At 41.6% G+C, this 24,337-nt stretch overlaps 1 protein-coding gene across 2 annotated transcripts in view; it reads right to left on the reverse strand.

Annotated features, from left to right (window-relative positions):
* The window catches only part of LOC311025150 (atrial natriuretic peptide receptor 1-like), a 120,664-nt gene that overhangs the window by 62,281 nt on the left and 34,046 nt on the right, over positions 1 to 24,337 (reverse strand). Inside the window, exons 6-22 of one of the 2 annotated variants that reach the window (XR_014598365.1) lie at positions 12,310 to 12,404; positions 11,612 to 11,747; positions 11,365 to 11,449; positions 10,924 to 11,041; positions 9,781 to 9,855; positions 9,245 to 9,322; positions 8,940 to 9,044; positions 8,687 to 8,758; positions 8,438 to 8,600; positions 8,163 to 8,318; positions 3,876 to 4,044; positions 3,493 to 3,639; positions 2,412 to 2,535; positions 2,241 to 2,309; positions 1,751 to 1,925; positions 1,514 to 1,612; positions 449 to 1,434 (exon numbers count right to left, since the gene is read on the reverse strand). Coding sequence is in view for 1 of the 2 variants with exons in the window: in XM_084027912.1 (XP_083884038.1) it covers positions 1,289 to 1,434; positions 1,514 to 1,612; positions 1,751 to 1,925; positions 2,241 to 2,309; positions 2,412 to 2,535; positions 3,493 to 3,639; positions 3,876 to 4,044; positions 8,163 to 8,318; positions 8,438 to 8,600; positions 8,687 to 8,758; positions 8,940 to 9,044; positions 9,245 to 9,322; positions 9,781 to 9,855; positions 10,924 to 11,041; positions 11,365 to 11,449; positions 11,612 to 11,747; positions 12,310 to 12,404 (2,012 nt within the window). In the remaining variant the exon portion in view is untranslated. Of the gene's footprint in view, positions 1 to 156; positions 1,435 to 1,513; positions 1,613 to 1,750; positions 1,926 to 2,240; positions 2,310 to 2,411; positions 2,536 to 3,492; positions 3,640 to 3,875; positions 4,045 to 8,162; positions 8,319 to 8,437; positions 8,601 to 8,686; positions 8,759 to 8,939; positions 9,045 to 9,244; positions 9,323 to 9,780; positions 9,856 to 10,923; positions 11,042 to 11,364; positions 11,450 to 11,611; positions 11,748 to 12,309; positions 12,405 to 24,337 lie in introns of those variants that run through there. The other variant, XM_084027912.1, reaches the window with a different exon arrangement.

Raw genomic sequence — 24,337 nt, forward strand, 5'->3', positions numbered from 1 at the left:
GATCTTTCAGGATCTTTCACTTTGTGGTGGAGACCACCACGCGTCCGGAAAAAAACAGTCTTATAACCGAGACGTCACAGGTTCGATTCCCTACAGCTAAACGGATGTGAACATCATGTCATTGAACCAAAGGAGCTTCACAAACAAAACGTCACAGAATATCAACTTTTTATTTAAAAACAATAGGGAAACATTTGTATATTTACAGACAACTTGTATTTCCAAAAGAGCTGCAACCACATGTCATGTTTTAATGATTTGAGCAACTTTAGTGATGTGCTTGCTAATACTGCAAGTTAAATGAGTCCTGCCGCAGCCCTGTCTCACTGAGAAGCAGCTGTACGCCGCTCTTAAATGATGGGTGGGATATATTTTCCTCCTTCAGATGTGTAATATTTCTTAAAGACGGTCCCAAAACATGTACAACTGTGGGTTTTCATTTCTAAACGCCTGATTTGAACGTCTGCCAGGCTTTTTGCCTTACGAGAGGTGAAATGATGCATTTGCTTCAATAAGCCAAACTAAATGCTGATGAAAAGAACCGGCTCTGTAATATCAACTCCTGCTTGCATTCCTCTGGTTTCACGTGTTTTATGGTCTCTCTTAAATCCTTAATGTTTGTGTAAATGTTGTCTTTTAGCTGCGGGGTCCCCGTGGTAACCCCGTGTTTAACGACACAACGCTATGATTTGTGGGTAATTCCCACAGCTAAAGTCTGCAGGAATGTGGACTTACAGAAAGTGTCCACATAGGACTCTGAGAGAACTCTGGGTCGTTAAAGATCCTTGCAGCCGGGACTCCCTAATGGGATGAAATCGCCTGATCCTGTGATCCTGCACCATCCGCAGCAGAGACTCGGATCAACTGTCCAAAGACCCAAAGGATCATTTTCTCTGTAAAAACGGACTGAATGTGGATCTCACAACATGAACGTAACTTCCTTGCATTTCCGTCTCTCATGTGTACAGTTGACTCCTGGTCCTGCAGATCCCAGACCAGGTTTTTCTCCATCGTTTCTGCAGGCTGGTCGTACATGTGCGTGGTGAATGTACCAATGTTTTGTGAAGTCTGAATCCGTCCAGGTCCCTCTTTGATCAGGAGTGTGAAACAAACAGGAAGTGATGAGTCCTGAGACAACGATGGACAAGCCTTCTGCTCTCTTCCCTCCTTCACTTGGTTTCCTTCTCTACCTCTCACATTTCCTTTCCCCTTCTCTCATCCGTCCCCTCACTTCCTCCTCGTCTCTTTGTCCCCTCCTCTCTGTCCTCCGTCGTCCTCCCGTGTTTTCTCATTGGCTGTCGCTCTCTCCCAGCAGCCAATAGGTGGTCATCTTCCCTTTGCCCTTGACGTCGATCTCTCCTCTCAGCTCCAGCTGGAAACAGTTGAACTCCAGCAGGACGTCGCGAGTCGTCGCCGACACGTGGATCTTCAGCGCTGCACAGACACACACAGGTAAGGTCGGGCGTACAGTACATGCAAGACGTTGTGTTCAATGTCGGCGCGGAGTTCTAACCTTCTCCGCTGGACTCCATACGCGACGACGTGTTGACGGTGTCGCCGAACAGACAGTAACGTGGCATCTTCAGACCCACCACACCTGCACACACCGGACCTGCAACACAGTCTGAGTGAGTCGATGTGTCTGACATGCGTCCGTATCTTCCACCTCTTTTTATCTGACTGGAGATGTTTGTTTCAGTATCAGATGTAATAATTGTAATTGTAATAATATATATATATATTTTTTTACCGCTGTGTATTCCTATCCTCAGCTTCAGTTGCTGTTCTGATCGGTGGCAGATCTTGAAGGTGCGGACGGCGTCCAGCAGGGCGAGGGACATCCGGGCGATCTCTCTGCCGTGCTGGTTCCCATTCCTCACCGGCAGCCCCGACACCACCATGTAGGCATCGCCGATGGTCTCCACCTGGGGGCGCCACACCGCCACAGACAACAACTGAGTGCCTGAGTGTGTCATCAAAGACATCTCACCTATATTTTAATATATATTTGAATGTAAATGGTTTTAATTCTATAACAATACCAGTAAGATTGTTTTGTTCTTTTGATATTTTGATACCATATTTAATTTGGATCAATAACATTCAGCTTCTCTCCTTCTTCTCCTCTAATTGTAGATCTGTTTGTCTTTGAAGCATAAATGATTTGGGCCGTTGCTGAATGCGATGATCTTTCTCTTTGTCTATAATAAACTAAAGAAGTGAGTGTTGATCTTTCTCACCTTGTAAACATCAAAGTTGTCGATGATGGCATCGAAACAGGTGTAGAGATCATTCAGCAGAGTCACCACCTGCAGAGTCACAACATTCAGCATCTCTGGACTCGTGTCTTGATTTCTCACAAGTACAATAATAATAATAATCACCACTATAATATTTGTGACTCTGCTCACCTGCATCGGCGTGCTCTCGGCAGAGATGGCGGTGAAGCCCACAATGTCACTGAAGTAGATGGTGACAGAGTCGAACGCTTCGGCCTGGACCGTCTCACCTCGCTTCAGCTGCTCCGCCACTGAACTGAAGGACGAGAGAGAGACAGGTACCAAGTATGTCAGGCCGAGCAGACATGGGAAATATGTGTGGTACTCACTGTACAGCACTGTATGTAAGACTGGATTACTTTGACCTTTTTATGACATATTATACTATGAGCAGTTTGACCTTATGACCCTCCATACTAGGACTTTTTGCAACTGGCATACGTCTTTGTGACATGATTTTATTTTAAAGAACTTTTTATGACCTACTTACTTTTTTTAAAAGTATGACTTTTAATGATTTTTTATGACATACTGGAGTATGGCTTCTCTATTACTTTATTTGGCACTTTTTTTATGATTATTCTCAACATACAAAGATGTTTTTCTTTCTATTTCGACATTTGTGACGACCCCTCCTATCCAGTAGGGGTCTGTGTTTCTTTTCCTTGTCTCAGAGGTCGTTAACAGCTGATGAGCCACAGCTGAGCCTGATTGTGGCTCCAGGTATAAAAGCTCATGTCAGCAACATGGATCCCTCTCACTTCTCAACTCCTTTGTTGCATGGCTGCTGCTTTGTTTGATTATCGTGAAGGCTCTTTCACACAGCTACACATTACCGACCACTGACCTTCCACATTTGTTTGGTTTAGTGTGAGGAAAATTACATTTTGCTTGTTGAGACTGATCCTTTTGTGAAGCTCGTTTGGTGATTGACTTGTGCATTGTGGTGAGTCGGCTGTTCTTGGTTGACATGTGCAGCTGTAATGATGATTGTTCTTGGGGGGGGGGGGGGTCGTGTGGTGTGAACCTGGCCAGAGCGGTTGTCTCGGGAGCACATCCGAGGCTGCAGGGGGGTCGCCAATTGCTGGTTGCTTCACCGGGCTTGCGGGTTTCAGATTTTTTTTTCAATTATACTATACCATGATGGTACTCCTGTTCTGCTGTTGTAGTACTCACTGTGGCAGTACTCCTGTTCTCCTGCTGCAGTACTCACTGTGGCAGTATCTGGTAGAGTAGTGCTTCAGCCTTGCGTTTCTCCTCGTGATAAGCTTGTGTTCGTTCCTCCACCAGCTCCTCCAGGTTGTTGGCGTACTGCTCCATACGGGACAGCAGGTTGTCGAGGATGTTGGTCCTGGACTCTCTGAAAAAATACACACACACAAACCCAGTAAACTTTGTTACTTATATTTATGTATCCTACTTTTTCATATTTGAAGATGATGATCTAACATGTTTAACTTTCATTCGATACCTGCATAACATGAGCCCTGCTGAAATGTCGTGAGCATACCGAGGCAACATAACACTAATATTTAAGTTTGTGTGAGCAAATTTCACTCATTCAGGTTTCTACTCGGCTCTTATCTAAAGCCTCACTTGTTCTGTTTGCGCAGCAGCACCCGGATGTGGTTGAACTCCGGTCTCTCCGTCGGCTCCTCGGCCCAGCAGCGCTGCATCAGCTGACCCATCTCAGGGCTGTGACTCTGGGGGTCGAGGGTGGGTCTGAGGCAGGGCCACTCGCCCAGAACCACCCGGTCCACGATCTCTGCAGAGGACAGGGAGAGATGCATGAACGCTCCTCACATAGACAAACATGTACAGTGTCATTTTAACCGATGAAATCCTGTCCTTTCAGACACATTTCACAAACTCCAGCATTTGGATGGTAATAAATAACTGGAAGGATGGTTATTAAACTGGTGAACATGTGGGGTGGGGTGGGGGGGGGGGGGGGGGAGCAGCCAAACTGAAATGTTGGGAAAAGCTGCCAAAAAGACAAACTAGAACAATAATCGACCAGTCTGAAAAAAGAAATGTGGAAAGAAATAAGTAATTTTCTTCTTTTAATTTTCGCAAAAACAGACTTTAATTATTTGGCAAACTGAAGTCAAAATATTATTAATCCATGTAAAAGCAACACTAAAGAGTATTTAGTGCCTTAAAATAATGTTTCCAAAATTGTTTCAGTGGTTCATCACCTCAAAACTTTGTGAAGGGCACTTCAGCATTCGCTCTGCAGCCCTCTATTGGCTGTAACAGCACTATGTAACTTTGCCTCGTCGGGTAGCGGTTTTGTAGTTCTAACAAGACTACGAATTTGACCTGCTTTACGGCAAGCGTTACAAAAGCCGGTAGGTGGAGGCTCTGCGTGGAGATCAGTGGGAGAACACCCGGCAGGTGCATGGAAGATGGAGGCTACAAAATGCAAGACGGATGGTGACTCGTAAGTAAGTAATACTGGTAATATATATTTTTTTCCCAACAGTGTGCATCTGTGTACAATACATTGTTGATTATTTTATTGGCTCATGTTAGCTAAGGCGTTAGCTATTGTGCTAATATGTATGTAACTATCGCTATGGCTCATGTTAGCTAATCTTAGCTAAGGCGTTAGCTATTGTGCTAATATATATGTAACTATCGCTATGGCTCATGTTAGCTAAGGCGGTAGCTATTGTGCTAATATGTATGTAACTATCGCTATGGCTCATGTTAGCTAATCTTAGCTAAGGCGTTAGCTATTGTGCTAATATGTATGTAACTATCGCTATGGCTCATGTTAGCTAAGGCGTTAGCTATTGTGCTAATATGTATGTAACTATCGCTATGGCTCATGTTAGCTAATCTTAGCTAAGGCGTTAGCTATTTACATTTACATTTACATTTACATTTACATTTAGGTCATTTAGCAGACGCTTTTGTCCAAAGCGACTTACAATAAGTACATTTGTCAAAAGAAGGAAACAAAGAAACCACGACGTATCATTGCCGATGCAGTAAGAGCTAAAAATAGAACAAGTGCTAGGTCCTCATCTGAGTAAAGTAGTACTTCAAGAGTAACAGTGCTACGATCCGAGTTTTTTTTTTTTTTTTTTTTTTTTTTTTTGCGGGGGGGGGGGGGGGGGGGTCGAGGGAGGGTGTTAGTGGGTCATGCTATGTAGAGTCGAGGTGAAGTCTGAACAGGTGAGTCTTGAGCCTTTTTCGGAAGATGGCAAATGACTCTGCTGTCCTGACATTGGTCGGGAGTTCGTTCCACCACTGAGGCACCAGAACAGAGAAGAGTCTGGACTTTGCTGAGCGACATTTGTTTGATTTCAGCGATGGTGGTACCAGCCGGCCAGCTGAAGTAGAGGAGCGGAGTGCTCGCTTCGGGGCATGAGGTTTGACCAGTGTTTGAAGGTAGGCAGGTGCCGTTCCATTGATGGCCCTGAAGGCCAGTGTCATCGTCTTGAATTGGATGCGTGCTGCAACAGGGAGCCAGTGGAGGTCACGGAGGAGGGGGGTCACGTGGGAGAATTTGGGTAGATTGAAGATAAGGCGTGCTGCAGCGTTCTGGATACGCTGCAATGGTTTAATCGCATAGGCCGGGAGTCCGGCCAGGAGAGAGTTGCAGTAGTCAAGGCGGGAGATGACCAGTGCTTGGACCAAGAGCTGCGTTGCATCCTTTGTGAGGAAGGTCCGAATCCTGCGGATATTGTAGAGGGCAAATCTGCAGGATCGGGCCACAGCAGTGATGTTGGGGGTGCAGGATAGTTGGTCATCGAGGATTACACCCAGGTTCCTCGCAGTTGAGGAAGGAAATACTGTGATGCCCTCAACAGTGACCGACAGGTCCATGTGAGGGCAGTCTTTCCCTGGGATGAAGAGGAGTTCGGTTTTATTCAGGTTAAAAATTGCTATTGTGCTAATATATATGTAACTATCGCTATGGCTCATGTTGGCTAATCTTAGCTAAGGCGTTAGCTACTCTACCTTGTCACTGGACATCGTTCAAATCGTTCATCGTTTCCAGAGCCGGTTCTGCATACAAACAAATAATGTGCGTGCTACGGTAGGCCGTAATGGACAATTCCCTTCCAACCTGTAGGGGGACCGAAGAGGAAAAGTTCTTAAGTGTTGCTTTAAGGCTAACTCATTTTCAATATTGATATTAATGCTGAGTTTTAGGTGAAATCTTTGTTTTCTTTTCTCCATAATTCCTAGAAACACACTTCATCCTCGTCCTTTTCGTCCTCTGTGGTTTGGAAACGCAAACTTTTCCATGTCAACTTCAGGTTTTCTCGGTTGATTCAACCACCAGCCTTTTTAAAATAAATGAGGCCTTGGCAGAGGGCAGCTTGACAGCTCTGAAAGCGTTCAACACTTCTAGCACTGGAAAGCGTTTGTGGAAATAAAGCTGGAGGGGAAGAAACCCGCTGGGTGATGGAAGCGGCATCCAGCTGGCAACAGGTCGGACAAAGAGAGGAAATAAATGTCCAGTACTTCTCTTCTCACCCTCTCAATCACAAAGTGTCTCTCCTCCTCCATCTCTGTGTAATTACTGGGTTCAGTCTCATTGTGCTTTATCTCTATCTCCCCTCATTCAGTCGCCGTCACGACTCAGACTCAATCTCCCAAAATCTCTCCATCCATTCACCGCCAACCTCCTGCTTTGTTTGCCTGATCTACCACAGCAGCAGTCTGCATTCAGCTCAATAATGCATCATAACACTGGGGAGGGAGACGCGACTCAACTGCCAACGCTTCTTTGCAGATAATTGAATCATTTTTTTATCATGGTTTGATCTTAAAAAATCGTTGCTTTCATTTCTGCTTCTTTGTTCTTTTCATTTTTAGTAAAAGAAAATGTTTCATGAATCCAGATAAAAGTGCGAGACGGAGTCCATCTAAGTCAAGCCAGACTGGCTAGGAAAAATCTGCAGTCTGGAACGAAATGTGGCCGCTGTGGTGAACTCCAGCCACACCTCACATATATACTATGTTTATTAGTATATTGGTCCGATCCGGCAGCGATGCTGGTCATCAGCTGTTTTACATACATGGATACCAGCTTGAGATTCAGCTCAAGATGTGTTCATTGAGTCCATGACGAAAACAGTCTTTGATAAACGTATTAATTCATCCATTTTTCACATGATCTATATTCTGGTGTACGAGCTGTGCACTCATAATGATTCTGAAGGGTCAACACTGAGAATTTCAAACATCTTTTCTGTGTTTGTAAAAAGTAATGATTTATATTGTGTCAGAAGAATATGGATCATCTGGATGCCTTCTCTGATTGTTTGACAGGTTTTCCAGCAGAAGACGGGCTGTCTGAGCCACAGAGCCACTTACCCAATACCTCTACAAAAGAACAACCAAGTATCTCTATAGAAGAAGAACTAAACAAAATCCCCTGAACTGCAGTGACGTAAACGTGACGTCCTCTCCAAATTGGTCTGTTACTGAAGGACAGTCTCCTTGGACAAACAGATGTCTGACGAACTGGGACAGACATCCAAAATGTCCTAATGAGGGGAAACCACAAGTAAACAGAAGGAAAGCCACAAACAGTGTTGAACTCAAACCAGCGGGTGGAGAATCAGCCCGGCGCTGTGGCGTCTCACTTCCTTCACTGAGGTTTCTGGGAAGCAGAGCGACTGTTTCTGTTTGTTCTTAGGGATCCACACAAACCAACAGAGGAAGCATTAGGAAGCCGGACTCTGCAGGATGAAGTGGTTACTCATTGTGTGGTTTGGCCGACAAAAAGAATCCCTCATTTATTCCTGCATCCAATATTGAACCAAATAATGTGTTTAGTCAGGGCAATTAGACCCTATAAAAGCCCTTAGATCCACTGTTTTTATGAAGCGTCCACATGCTCTGTCTCTACTGTCCTACCTTTGGGGCTGAGCGGGTATCCCTCCAGGAAAAAGGCTCCTCGGCGTAGCGCCACCTCCTGGAGGACGATGCCGAAGCTGTAGACATCTCCTTTCTGAGTTCCCTGAGGAGGAGGAGACTCCATTCTGAGCAGCTCTGGAGCCATCCACAACCTCCCTGCAGCAGCAAGACACAACGAAGATACATACAGTATATACAGTATATATATATATTGTGTGTTAATGTGGTCTGGAAGTTTAAATCGCACAGAGTTAAAAAAGTTAAAAGCGACTTACGGGCGTAGTAGGCATGTGCGTCTTTTCCTGAGTCGCACTCGGATCTAAAGCTGGACAAACCGTAGTCTGTGATCTTCAGGACGAAGCGGTTGTCAACGACACAGTTGGACGACTTGAGTTTCCCATGAGAGAGCATCACGCTGTTGTGGAGGAACACCATGCCCTGCAGATAGATAGATATATATTATCAGATAGGCAGGATCTCGGTTGGATATGATGGGATTATTAACATGACGACAGAAACTGCACCTTGACGATGTCATTGATGAGAGAATATTTGAACATCCAGTCCAGAGTGATGCTGTCGTTCTCCAAGATGTCCTGAAGGGACAGACAGACAATCAGACAGAGAGAGAGACAGACAGACAGAGAGACAGTTAAACACAGACAGACAGACAGACGGACTGTTAAGGGACAATCGGATAGACAGAGAGAGAGAGAGACAGACAAACGGAGAGACGGTTAAACACAGACAGACACAGAGAGAGTCAGACAGGTGTACCTGCAGACTTCCTCTGGGACAGTACTCTGTGATGATACAGATGTTGGGAGGGTCGATGCACGCTCCAATGAACCTGGTCAGATGTTCGTTCTGGACGTCTCGCATCTACACAAACACAAAGTGTTGAGGATGACTTTACCCCACACCCTATGACACCCCTCGTTTGGAAGTGTTGTTCTTTTGGTGAATGATGTCATCTTCACTCTTTGCTCTCTCTTGACATGTTTCAACTATTTTAAAATCTACCTTTATGGTAATAAAATTAAAAATAAAATGAACTAAAAGGAAAAGAATCAGATGCTTACATGTTTGAGTTCAAACAGGACCTCCCTGTTCAGCTCGATGCGTTTCTTATTGGTGTATTTGATGGCTGCGATGTTTCCCTGGAGAACACAGAGAGAACGATCATTGGACCACAACACACAAATATAAACCCCTTAACTCCGATCATAAACATACGGTAATCTTCATTTCAACTAGGAACCCAAATCCTGAAGACGTGACTTGGCAGCTAAATCTTTTCATATTTTTTTCTGTTTGCAATCATTAACATAAAGATATGAGGTCCTGCCCACACAGGTTGCAGTCCATTCATCAGTTCATGAATATGTTTTTAATCGGAGTGGAATATGAAGTGGGGGGGAAAAAGAGCTTTTGTGAAACGACCCCTCTGAGATGTAAAGTGCATCACTTCCTGTGTCAGAGGAAAGAGCTTTTAGACAGCGTTTTGCGGAGCTGATGAAAGATAAACAGGCTTTGAGGAAACGGCTGCAGACAGACAGTTATAGACTCTCTCTGCACCTTCACATTCAGTCAGACTTCTTCAAAACATCACACTGACCTTGTAGTATCCCGTCTTTGCAAAAACCTGCATGTTTCCATCTCCAGTCATCAGCGAGCCGTAGTTGGAGCCCCTCTGGAGACAGACAGGGGTCAGTGTGGGAGTGTGTGGTGGAAGAAGTATGTACTGCACGACAAGTACTCATACCACACTGTGAAAATACTCCACTACAGGCACAAGTCCTGCAGTTAAAATGAAATGTAATGAGTGTTATTTGTGAATTCTTATGCCCGGTCTCCCAAATTACATTCCCAAACAATGAAAACATATGTTGTTGTGGGTTTGATCTTGACGTATATCAAATCAGTTTCAAAGTCCACAGAAGTCCACGTAGGGAGGAGGTCTGGGTTCGTCTCCTGGCGGACTCAAGTGGCATTCTTACATCATCTATTACTTTTTTAGTGTTCTTATGTTGTTTTTTTTTCAGTTTTGTAGTAATTTTAAGCCAAACCGTGATGCTACTTACTGAAGCTAACAATGTAGTTGTGTTGCATTTTTTTGTTTTGTTTGGTTCGTTAAACACTAAACTGTTTAAAACTGCGACTGTTCGGTCCAGAAATAATATATTTCCTTGGAAACGCATTTGAGGGTGCAGTTGAGTTGTATGGGAATGTACTTTTGTAGGAGACAGAGTTGTACTATAGGTAAAAGTATTTAGTTGAAGTAAAAGTGTTTAGTTGAAGTAAAATAATTGATGATCTTGGAAAGTGTTCCCTGTCAGTGTTTTACTATTATATCGGATATTTCTGGATATTACTGCTACATTAATGTGTTGCGTGTTTTGAAGTAGTTTCATCTGCAGCAATACGTTACATTCTATAAGATCATCATCTATCCCGTGAGAACTACGTATCTCTAAAAAATAAAGACAGTCACAGTTTTCAGCTACTCAACACAAAAAGGAAACACATCATCCTTCAGTTTCTAATTAGAATAATAATTCATATGACTTATATAGCACTTTTTAAGGTACTCAAAGACACTTAACATTAGATGCTGGACAAATACAATTACAGAATACAAAAATAAACTACAATGACGAGGTAATTATTTTCGTGTGTGTGTGTGTGTGTGTGTGTGTGTGTGTGTGTGTGTGTGTGTGTGTGCGTGTGCGTGTGCGTGTGTGTGTGTGTGTGTGCTGACCAGGGACAGTGTGATCCTGCTGCCGCTGCGCAGCACCTTCTCCATGTTGCTCATCTGGATGTCGTCCAAGGTAATCCTCCAGAGCTGAGCCACCAGCTCCTTCTCCAACTTCATCCGCCTGCAGACACACACACAGGTTACACACCAACTCCCTTTCCAGCGAAATACTTTTAATCACCTGCAAGAGGTCAGAGTACAACAGTATGATACTTCATGTGAAAATGCACCATATGATGCCTTGTGATATAACATATTTATTGATTTGAAGAATTTTATTTATACTCGTCTGGAATTATGTCTATTTATGTTAATTTGATCTTTCTGTGCAAAGCAAATTCCCATAAAGGTTTCATAAAGGTTTCATTCATTCATTCATTCATTTGTTCAAAAAGTCAAGAGTAATAGTAATCAGTCATGTAAGATAGTTTGGTGAGAACAGACCTGTAGATGAAGATGGTGACGGTAACGGTCATCATAAAGATGAAGAACAGCACGATAGAAACCATCTGGTGGATGGTGACCGTCTCTGTCACAGAGAGAAACTATTTAATAACCTACATCCACATTCTCTACAGAGAAACCATCAATTACAGTACAATATCAATATGGTAACACAGGTACCAATGAACCAACACAAATATCCTGTTGTCTGAACCAGGCATTAAGCAAACATGTTTTGTCCACTGACTGGTGAGGCAGATTGGGTTGTCGTTCTTGAAGCCACAGACGGGAACATCCGGAGGACACACTCCGCCCAGCCAGTGTGGTGTCGTTCCAGGTATGGCAGTCAGCTGCTCCTCGGAACTGTTGTACACCAAAACTATCTGGAATAAAACAAACATTACAAGATGACGTCACACGTAACGCTTTAAGATTTGAGTTCCTGTCAGTCAGAGTTAATGCGGACGACACTCTTCTTTACCTTAATAAACAATAATTGATCACGCTAAGCTCGCAGTTCAATGTTGTTCATTACTATGAATGTGTGGTAATGATTGAAAGCAACATTTTTATAACACATTTCTACTGGATTTTGTCGATTGTAGATCAGTTTGGATATCTTGTGTAGAGAGATTTTAAATAGTGAGTAAATAAATACCAGGATGTTTAGAGGAACATAAATTGGACTTTGTAAAGTGAGGTGGATATATCCGCCTGTTCCCAGAGGACATTAAAACGTTGATTATGAATAAGGTCATTAGTTCCACCTGTGCTTCTCCTGCTGTGACAAGTCAAAATATAAATCGTGAAATTTGAATCATTTGTGAACAAAACATACTTAATAGTTCTAAGTTTGCTTATAAAATCACTGAGCTGCGCATGTAATATTAATATTAATTAAATATTTACATTCAAATTATATTATAATTAATTCTGAAGGTTCACCTGGAAGGCGCTGGCATTGGTGTCGATCATGTCCCACAGAGCGAAGTCCGTCTCTCTGTCTCCCATCTCATCCAGGTGGACGAGTCCTGTTACACCTGAGGAACCGAGACACGGAGTTGAAACAAGTCTGAACTAGATTCATACCAGTATCTACACTGAACATTCAGTATCACTGTCAATGTCTGATAACCAATGTACTGTGTCTCAGGATAACCTGCAATATTTTCTTGATTTTATTTACTGCTAGTGTAATTCACCAGTTACTGAGTTGTTTAACAGGAAGCAGGTAGGAAAACATGAGTAAATTAGCTGCAGTTCAGGGTGGCTGTGGCATCTTGGTGCTGTTTTGTAGTTCCTGCAAGTGTTTTTTCACTCATTTATTGTCATTTTATGTTAAAAATAAACAAAAAAATAATAAATACCATTGGATATTATATTAAAAGGTCCTAAAAAATAACGGAAACATTGGGAATAATCTGTTATAAATTCATCCAAATTCATTCTTGTTTACAAAAACTTCCTGAGGTGCTTGCAAAAACAAACCTTTTAGAGACTAGACAGTAAGGGGCTTGGGGGGGGATTTATGGATGGGCAAAATTAAAATAGCCAAAAGAGGTTAATTACAGCCAATTAGCAGGTATGCGCTGTGTGTGTGTGTGTGTGTTGGGCAAGGGGAGAGGGGTTTATCGCCATAGAAACAAGGCAATTCGCAATCAGGAGAGAGCAGGCAGTGAATGGTCATTGAGGTCCAACATAAACACATGAAGTATAATTCTCACTACATAGAAGAACTGTATGCAAGTATAGTATATATAGTATTAAATAGTACTATTTAATAGAGCATGTAATATTACTTGTTAAAATGTTGTTAATGATTGTAATATGGAACAAGACATGAAGAAGATAAGATACTTCATCGTCATTACATGTTAAACAAAAATAAATTGTATTTGGCAGCCATCAACTCCAATATATATACTGTATGAGGTGATTTTGTTCTAATGTGAGCCGGTGATGTCACTAGGGGGCGGGGCCAGATGATGAGGGTGTCTTTATGTTGCAGGACGACATTTAAGGGGTGGGAGAAGGGGCTGCTCCTGCCACTGAAATGTCAAAAGCTCTAAGAGCTCATTAAAGTCATAAATATAACACACACACACACACACACACACGTAATTGAACCATGGGTGCAGTTATCACTGACCAGTGAGTTTTATGTGTTAAGTGATTGGTTGCTTTCCAGGAAACAAAAGACGAGCGAAGGTTACAACATTTGAAAAAAGGCCCCAATCATCTGAATCATTGACTTCTGCCTTCAGCAGAGAACACAGAGAAAAATAGTCAGCTGTTATACTGATGTTTTTCCTTCAATAATAACTCATTTTATTAGAGGTTAAAGAGTATGAAACAAACATGTAATTGATATAAATAGTTTTTGGATTAAATCATTGAAGCTTGATTTTGTGTTGTGATGTGCCCACAGTGTTACATGACAGGGGAAAATACTGTTATTCATTATTGAACCACAACAGTGCAGCTGGGCTATAAATATTGAGTTAAAGTCCGGATTGTTATCTGAACATGAACAGTATTTATGTTCACATGGGTTTACTTGAGTCAATAGACTTGCCAAAGGGGGGGGGGGGGGCGTCTACATTTGTTCATGACATGGCATCATTGTTGCTTGGAAGTTGAATGTTGTAGAAGTCCTAGATATGCAGGAAAACTAGCCACACATCGGCTGGTTTACCACAGCTGGATGAACTAATTTAAACAAAAAATCAACAGTTAAAAATGATGCTGATTTAACATGATGGTGATTTGCAGCTAAAATGCATGAAAATGAATGAAGTGTAAATGCAAGCTATCAGTAAAGACTGTCAATGGATACACATGTTCCAGATACAAGAGAGCAAATGGAATCCACAAGAAATAACCTTTCATTCCGAATGCAGTTTCGTTGGCAACATAGTATTTAGGAGACCAGGCTGCAAGTTTTTTCAGGTTTGTCTCAGCTGAGGCAATCATGGCTTCTCAGCTGCACTCAGGAACACAGCATTTGATGTTTTTTACAGGATCTGGTTGGTGCAAACGGTTTATTTAGGGTGAACTGAGAAATGTAGAATTAAGCGATTTTGATTAAATATTACCATTTTAAGTTTCATTGGTTTCTTTCCCCTCAGAAAGTTGAACATTTTATGATAGTTTCACAGATTCTGGCTAATACATTTTTGGGGTTATTAAACATCAATTGTAATACAAAACAGGATGAAGCTCCACTGGCAGCTCAAATTCAGAAGATTACAAGGATAGCGTTTTTGTAATTTTATCTTTAATGATATCTCATTAATGGCAGTTATCACCTGATTGGAAATAACTATTTCTGTGTACGTGATTGGGGACAAAATCTGAAGTCCTCATTCTGTGAAGAAGGAAAAAAGAGATTAAAAATCCACCATTAAAGCAACACTAAAGAGTATTTAGTGCCTTAAAACAATGTTTCCAAAATAGTTTCAGTGGTTCATCACTTCAAAACCGGGTGAACGGCACTTCAGCATTCGCTCTGCAGCCGTCTATTGGCTGTAACCACACTATGTAACTTTGCCTTGTCGGGTAGCGGTTTTGTAGTTCTAATGAGACTACGAATTTGACCTGCTTTACGGCAAGCGTTACAAAAGCCGGTAGGTGGAGGCTCTGCGTAGAGATCAGTGGGAGAACACCCGGCAGGTGCGTGGAAGATACCTTGCCGCTAGGTAGTTTTTAAATTGGCGTCATGGCAGAGCCTGCAAAGAAAAGGAGGAGTATAATGTCCGATGAGGCGAAGAAAATAAAACGGGAGCATGACAAAGAAAGAGCTCGTACGAGAGTGAATATCGGACCGGCTCACACTCGTTGGCGAAAGCTGAAGGAGGCTACAAAATGCAAGACGGATGGTGACTTGGCTTTGTTGCTGCTGGACTTGTAAATAATACCGGTAATCATTTTTTTTGTGTGCATCTGTGTATAATACATTGTCGATTATTTTATTGGCTCATGTTAGCTAAGGCGTTAGCTATTGTGCTAATATGTAACTATCGCTATGGCTCATGTTAGCTAATCTTAGCTAAGGCGTTAGCTGCTCTACCTTGTCACTGGACATCGTTCAAATCGTTGATCGTTTCCAGAGCCGGTTCTGCATACAAACAAATAACGTGCGTGCGACGGAGGCTGCGGTAGGCTAAATTATTTACGACGGCAGTAATGGACAATTCCCTTCCAACCTGTAGGGGGACCGAAGAGGAAAAGTTCTTAAGTGTTGCTTTAATATGATGGTAAAATGAGGCTTCATTTTGAAGTAGTCTGAACCATGGCTACTTACTGAAGCTTTTTGAAGCAAAAAAATGTAACTGCACAGAACTAGAACTGTGGATTTTGTCCCTAATCACTTTCATTATAATGTCTCCATGGGAGTCCAATGGGATTCTTAATGTCCAGTGTATTCAGGGAGAAAGATTTCAGCAGTTGAAATGATTGCATGGACTAATGAAAAACCTTTTTTTCAATCTCTGAATTGCAGTTTGAATGTGACTTTTAATTAGTAAATGGACCTGCATTTATATACAGCTTTTCAAATCTTCTGACCACTCAAAGCGCTTACACTACATGCAAGCATTCACCCATTCACTATACACATTCCTACACTGATAGGAGAGGCTTTGAATGTCTCACAAGAGCACATTCCTTTTGCAGAAAGGCAGCACAAAAACACATGAACATAAACGCAGGACAAAGACAAGACTTTGAAATAGAAGACACTGACTGCTTGTGTTCATGTTTTCAGTTTGGTTTGTTGGTTCGACAGCAGTATTATGGAAAAACTATTGGTGCAACTTTCATGAAACTTGTGGGCCACTACCAATTAGTGATGTCATGATGTCCACTTCTTATATACGGCCACACACACAATTCATCTAAAAACCCTTTTACTCACCATTCTCTAAAACCTTGTACTACAGATTGATTCCCACTCAGATTTGTAATTTCCATGACTTCCGAGGTTAACTGAAAAGAGCCTCCTGTCAGAGTCAGTGAACGGGAGCCGCAGTAAAGCCGGTTCATACAGATGGATCGAACAATCAAAGCAGCTGTAGGAACATGAGACGCTGTGATAAAAATTGGCTTCAGGCTGTGCAGGGGAAAAATCCACAGGGGGCGTCATGATGGGCTCTCGAAATCAAGTTCATCACATCTAAAATACCTTTCAGCAGAACCTGCCAGTTTTCGTTAGAACCAAGTCGTTTTGTTGGGTTTTTATTTTATTTTAAACCAAACCATGATTTTTTTTCTGAACCTAACCTAGTCATTTTATTGCCTTAAGCTGATGGTGTAGTTCATTAACCATGTTTCAAACTGTTTCAAAATTAAGAGTGCAGTTTAATTTCATGTAATTTTATTAGTCAACCGTTTTGCACACCGGCTTAGATGCTGAACTGTATTTCATTCTCTCTGTGACATCATCTAAAGGACCTCAGTGACATCACGCCACTTCCCCCTTCGCCTGTGAAGCACAAACAATCATAACTCACAGCTCCCGACAGTTAAATCCAATCAAAGGTTTTACATAAGGACGTGGACAAATGCCGTCATTTATTTCCCTGGAGGACAAGTCTCTGTGGGTCGGTGCATTAAAATCAGTGTGATCAAACCTGACAGATCTGGTCTGATCCCGATCCATCTACCACGGTGAGAAGTGGCTGTCCATTAGTTAATGGAGCGGAAACAGCAGACCGAGCTGTAATCTGATCTCCCTCCAGCTCCTATTCGTTGGCTGTACAGTCCGCCTGCCGCCTCCCTCTCATGTATGAATCATGGATATTATCTCTGATGAAATCGTATTACCCTGCCCTCATCTCTCTCTCGCTCATTCAAGCCTCCCTTTCATTCTGCCTACTTTTATATTATTCTACTCTTTCTACTCACTGTGTGACAAACACACTAAGCAGTTGATCAACAATCAAGTGGGCCAGCTGACCAATCAGAGCACACCAGGCTTTTTGGGAGGGAGGGGCAGGAGCTCAAACAGAGTGTTTCAGAGAGAGGCTGAGAAGAGCTGCAGCACAGCCAGGATGGGAAAATAACGTGTTTTTTGAGCATTTAAGCATGTAAAGATGTCCGAGGAGTAACCTGAAATACAAGTATGCACCATAAAAAAAAAAAAAGAGTTCTCCTTTAATACTTGCAAACAAAACTGCCACAGGTCTGCTTTAAAGGGGCCTGTTTTGGTCATGAAGGCAGACACCTGTTGCCTAGTAACCCGGATCACCTCATCTTCGGTTTATCCTGCTTATAAATCAAAGATTAGAAAAGGCTGACAAATCTCATTACAGTGTCTTTCATCACACGGCGTCAGGTCAGACTCAGTTACAGAGCAGGAAAACATGCTCATCACGCGGCAGCAAGAAAACATATCTACAGCAGCCAGGAGGCGACCCACAGTGATGAATGACTAGCCCCCTCCCCCTGCAGGTGCACCTTTCTTTCACTTCAAGCTGATGATAGAATCATTTGTGAAGCCAGAGCTCGTCTCTGGGATCGACTGGGTTTCAAATGAAAACTGGCAGTGATCCTGGAGGTTCAGCTGAGGAGGACCCCCACAACTGTTCTACACGTTACATGACTGAGACTCCCAGCTAATCAATGGACACAGCCATAGACTTCAGAGGATTAATTAGTTGAAATAAAGAAATAAGCCCTGTGGTCCAGCCCACATACACTAGCTGTCAAAGTTTGAGTGTAGCAGAGGTTTTCAGGCTTTATTCTCTGGAAATCAGACATTCTATGACTGTCTCCTTTGAATATGTTACTTGCCAAAAAATATAGTTTACCTAAATGTTGTACCATCCAGAACAGTCTAACTGTAGGTACTCACTACACTAGTCAGCCTTTAGCTTGATGGTGGTGACATGCAGTCATGTGTCCGTGGTGTAGTTCCTTTACAGCCAACCTAACTTTAATATGAATCATAAATGTCTGTTTGCCACATTTATTATTTTCTTCAGTCTCAAGACTTTTCTGTTTGCCGCTGCCTTTCAGTAGACAATACTATCTATGAACGTATTATACTGCTCTGTGATTTCTATCTTTTAATTTATTTTTAAATTGTATTTTATTGGCTTGTTTTAATGTGCTGTTAATGTTTTACATAAAGCACTTTGAATTGCCCTGTTGTTGAAAGGTGCTATACAAATATAATTGCCTTGCCTTGAAATAATCTAAAATCTAATGGATGCTTACTTCCTGTTGGACTCCAAAAAATGTCATCCCTGCAGCTCTCGACAAAGCCACATTTCATGCATGAATGAAAAACAATCTCTGATGATTTCCCACTTTTCCACCCTTTCTTATGTATCATTGAAGTGAAAACATCTTTGAGTTATAGACCTAACAATTATTCAGTTAATATTAAGTATACTGAGAGAGGTGTTGATATAGTATATAATAGAAGTTAGCAACCTTTTCTAAAGTTGTCTGAAGCGGTGTTATCCATCAGGTGGAAACACGTCACCTGTAATTATCAGCTGCTCTACAGACATGGTGGGGAAGTGATGCTAACAGAGGCTGTGTAAAGGTCACCCAGTGATGGACGTCCACGTTGGCAGGCAGAGATAGCAGCACAGCCGGCAGAAGGATGGAGGAGAAACAAGGACCAGAGCTCAAGCTGAAAGGCAGCAGGGTGACTGGAGGCTCTGGCTTTTAATTATCAAGGCTATTTTTACCAGGGTCTCCTGTGCCGTCCCACAGGCGTACTGACAATGAGACGCAAAGAGAAGAGTGATTGGTAAAAAAAAAAAAAAATAAAGGGAGATGGATGACAGGAGACACAAAACTAACCTGATTGAATGACAGAAATGAGAAGATGGAAAATCCTGACAGGAAATGACAGAGGAGATTGAAAATTAAGGACAGTAACTGTGACGCTGACAGACAGTCGAGAACATTATCTTCAACACACAAGGTAAACTAAAGAAAAAACAATTTTCTAGTTGTGTTGGCTCCATCGTGTAAAGCCACTATATTTGATATGCTGCAGAATCTTATTTCCATTTAAATGTAACATTCAGGAAAAGACCTCAGCTGTTTAAATGTTTCAAACAGGTTTCCACTTCACAAATCACACAGAATTAAATTATTATCTCAGTTACACACCGATGGAATCTCTGATTGTTAGTCCTACTAGAGATCAAAAACTCAAACTCAAAAAGGTTAATTAGATGCTAATTATAGTGGAAATAATGGGCTTTAAGGAAAAGATCAATTTAAATCAAAATAAACATTAGTTCATTATGTATTATTGGAAACTATATACTTAAATTATGTATAAATATATACGTGTAGGTTTAAGACTCTGGGCGCCACACTATCAATCATTAATAATAAAGAAAAAGTTCAGTAATTTTTTCCCCTAGTAAACTTCTTAGAAATTATTCTGAAATTACGGATATTTATGTAATAAATAAATATCTAGAAATACACAACAGCTAATTTAAACTAACTTACTCACTTAAACTACCTTATCAGATACCACAGTAATGGACACATGTAGCGTCACATTGTATTGACGCCACATGAAGTAACATATTGAAGTGTTTCCCTCCACCACTCCACAGTTTGTGTTGAAGGTGGTTTCTTTAACCTGGAGGTCACAGCGAGCGCTGACAGCAGAGACACTAATGGAGGAAAAACAAAGAGGTGGAGAGCAGAACAAATAAGCTGCTTACACACATCTGACCTCCAGTGTTTTCATGAGGAGCAAAGCTTGGTGAAAGGGACATGATGCAAAAAGCTGCAAATTCAAATTCATACATTTTTTGGGGGGATTTAATATGAAGACATGTTCTGTGTAGATTTTTAACGGTGTTTTACCCATATTTGTGTTGAATTGTGGGAGCGGGGGACCTTAGCTAGCACGAAGCCTTAATGAGAGTGGACCAGATGAACGTATGTCCGATGGACTGATAACGACAAAAGATAAAATCCTATGGCCACAGTCGTCTCCGCCGCGCAGGCTTTATCTGGAACGCTCGCTTCAACAGTGAAGCAATGAAACGTGTCCATCGTCATACTGGACTGTAGCTCACACTTAACACCATCAATACTCTCATTATCCGTCACCACGTCCTCCTCCACCCTGATGACCCCTGAAACTAAATAAAACACCTCCTTAAATCTCAGGCTCAGCCAAGCAAACAGCACGGAGACAGAACCCCTGAGATAGATCAGTCAAAGCTGCCGCTCCTCTCTGATGGACAGATCAGATGAATGGTGAGTCGTTGGTGTGGTGCAGGGAAACGAGTCGGACCTGACTGGCGGTGCAGAACCTGTGAGATTGTGTGTGTTTCAACACGTGTGGTTTATGTGTTTTGGACTCGTTACACCAGAGGAAGTTGGTGGAGTTTCGTCTCATTCATCAACTGGACCTGCAGGCTGAACTCACCTCTGATGCACAATAACAGCTGTGGGTCAGCCGTTCCAAAACCCACAACAAACCACCCTCTCCTCAGCCCTAGCAAAAGTGATTTTAGAGCCGCTGGAGGAGGAGTTTGCTGCTCCCAAACAGAGCCACGTGCCTCCAACCTGCATCTTATTAATAGATTCCTGAATGAAGCGCTACATCAGGATGAAGTGAGATCTCCTGCAGCCAACGGAAATGTGATCTCTGCAGCAACGAGACAAGGAGGCAGAGCGCCGTCATTTTATTTCTTTCGTTTCCTCTCTAGGACCCTAAAGAGACGTAGAGGGGAAACATCTGCTGAGTCTTTTCTATGCTCATTGATTTTAATCCCCACACATTCTCGTTTATGTAAGCTTTTGTTTAACAGCTTCGTCTGTCAGCTGCAGAACAATGCTAACACTGTTAGCCCAATGTTATAAGTACTTCTGCTACCTCACGATGGACACAAACATGCACTGAAGATATGAAGATATGTGTTCCTTCATATTAATATGTACAGTTGGTCTTGTTTTGTGTTGTAATTTTATTCTTGTACATTTTGTTTTGGTACAGCTACTCTGTCTGCACGCGATTGCCCCCAGGGACGAATAAAGTTTTATGAATTGAATTGAAATGAATTGAACCAGTAAGGGCCATTTTTGTAACGCTTGAAATCGCACAGTGAGATGCATCATTCTCTGAAGTTCCAGCTGAATTTGATCAATGACAGCAGGAATATTGTCCAGACAGATGGAAGGACAACAGGGCTGAGACGGATTCAAAGTCCCTCAGTCAACTCGTTAACAATAAAACTGTCCAGTGAATTTTGAATCTAGCAAAATAAGCATAATGAAGGCCAGACGTGGACAACAAATCTCTTCTTCCACTTAAAATACAGATATTTTCATTTCTGCAGGGAATTCACTCACTCACTCTAATTTAATCACTGAGCTGAGTCAGCAGTGAAGAAACACTTCAAACGTTTTTTATTGAATCAGTGGTGAGAAGGTCAGGGGTCAAAGGTCACAGCGGCAGATGGGTGGAACAGTGAGACGATGGAGGAGGAGGTATGAAGATCCCAACAGAACAATCTTGCATGATAACCGTAACACCCCACCTTTCTGGCCTTATTTATGGCTTTTATTGAAAGGAGGTCTAAGATGGTGCAATAAAGGTCAAACAAATTGAAGTACATCATTTTTTAAATAGCAACATAGAGAGGAACGGTGATGTAATATGGCACCTTTTCAAAGTGTTTTTGGTGAAACTGCTGACATCATCTGGTTTGTTTTTGATGAATCACACGGTGATGGATGAGTTTTGTTCTGGTAAATTTACCACTTCTCAAACACTGTTGAGTTTTTTTCTCAGAATATAACCCCCTTTATTTATTCATTTTAACCAGTGATGGTATACAGGAAGTATATAAGAAGTTGTCATTGTGACACCACCCATTGGTTTGACTTTGGCATTTTTGACCATCGCAATTTGGGATTTTTTAGGCAACCAAAATGGTACAACCCGCATATCCTGATTCATGGTCTATTTGACAATGAAGTAGGACCATAACTTAGTAAATGAACATCATGCTATATTGGACAAGACTTGAAACACTTCAGCGTTGGCTTTACATTTCAGAACTGGAGGTTTCAGGCTTTCGGCCTGTTTTTAACATGCAGTTGCCATGATTACTGTGCCTTTGCTCCAAGTTCACTTTGTTCTTGTTGAACAAAATCATCAAAGTGGCACCAGAAGCTTAAAACCAAAGTGTCGGAGTGCTGCTTGCTGCACTGCCACATAAACCATTCTATAAATGTAGACCTGAGACCTTCGCTGGTTCTAACAGCTGCAGAAGAATGACTTTTGATTTCCTGCCTCGCTGCTATCAGAGCAGAACATACTGTACATTCTTGAGAGGTTGCATAGAAAACTGGCATCAGCTGAGGGTGATATAAGTTTAAGATAAACTGTCTAAAGAGGGAAATAGAACACAATGAGACCAACAGAAGCTGGGCGAAGCAGAGAGAGAGAGAAGCAGGACTGAGGTTCAATGTGCAGATTTACCACAGATCTCAGACTCAAATGCATCAATGCAGACTCACATTTCAGAATTAATAATGCATCTCTCCAGACATTTGTTAAAAACATACCCACGATGTAAAAGTCAAAGAAAAGATCCTCTGAATGATTATTACTTATGATCCTAATGTAAATGCATTACACTGCCCCAAATCTCAGATCTGCTGGAGGAGCTTCTAAAATTTGTACCAGAAATGTATGTTATGTTGTCGTTTACAACTAAAAGAACATATTTTGAAAGCTACGAGTGGATTACTGCAGCAGACTGATGAGGATTTATCAATGTTTGTTGAATGTTAAATGTAGGGATCTCAGCAATTCATAACCTTCTCCAGCCATAGTCGATATCAAGCCCCAAATCAACAGCCTTAGAGCAGCCAAAAGCTCCTCATTGCATTGCTTATAGAATTATTTTGAAAAAAAAAAGTAATAAATGAGTAGTGTAGCTATAAAGGGATACTTTACCTGGTCGAGGTAGCTTTATATTTCTATTACTTTAAGCGCAGGAAAAATCTTTCATAATGTGTTTGTGGAATGATTAGTGGAAATAAAACATCCAAATACACATTTAGGTGTTATTAAAAAAATGGTGTTCATGCAGGTCTTGACTTGTGATTGTGATATATGTTAGTCAAGTGTCTTTAAAATGTATGTCATTATAAAATCCACAATTTTCTCAGACTTTTAGAAGTTTCCTCTGTAAAAAACATATCACTCTCTCTAATATGTCAACAAAGTAAAACAATAAGTTTGAACCTGGCTTCATCCATATTTGTGTTTTGGAAATGTATGCAAATGTCAGCGTATTTAAGGCCTCATTTGCATATTGAAACATAATATTTCAGAAAACTTGTAAGAAACAAAATAATTATGTTAATGAGTACTAGGGAACTGGGATATCTATGAGTTACATTTTTATAGCATATCCACCTGTAGTGATCAGAATAAAAGGATGACAAATCTGAACGTAAACTACTCTCTGTCGTCTCTGATGCACAAACAGCATCACCTTGTGTCCTCACGTATAAAAGCCTGGATTGCATCCCATAATGACTTTGACCTCAGGGTCAGCAGTGTGCGTCACAGACGAGGATTTAAGTACGACGGTAAATTAAACTCTCACTGGATCCATGAAAGGTGAGTGTGCTCAGGTGGAGTGGTTGATAATACAGCTGCAGTTAAACTCCAGCTCTCTATTAAACACACGCCACAAAGTCTCAGCAGGTATTTTAAAGCTGAAAAACACCAACTTGCATCATTTAGAAGAAAAAGAATCGCTCACTGCCTTCTCTTACTTTGATTGATTGATGGATGTCAGGTTATTATTGATTGAAATGAGTTGGTACGAACTGATGTAAGCACGCGTAACATTTTCTTTTCCAGGAAGAAACGATCTTGGATTTTGATATAAAAATTTGAAGAAATACATTTTTTGGACATAAATTGTTAAATACAGATGCACAATACAACTGGTGATGT

Source organism: Eutrigla gurnardus (assembly GCF_963514095.1).
Source record: "Eutrigla gurnardus genome assembly, chromosome: 14".
In the NCBI taxonomy this organism is placed as follows: Eukaryota; Metazoa; Chordata; class Actinopteri; order Perciformes; family Triglidae; genus Eutrigla; species Eutrigla gurnardus.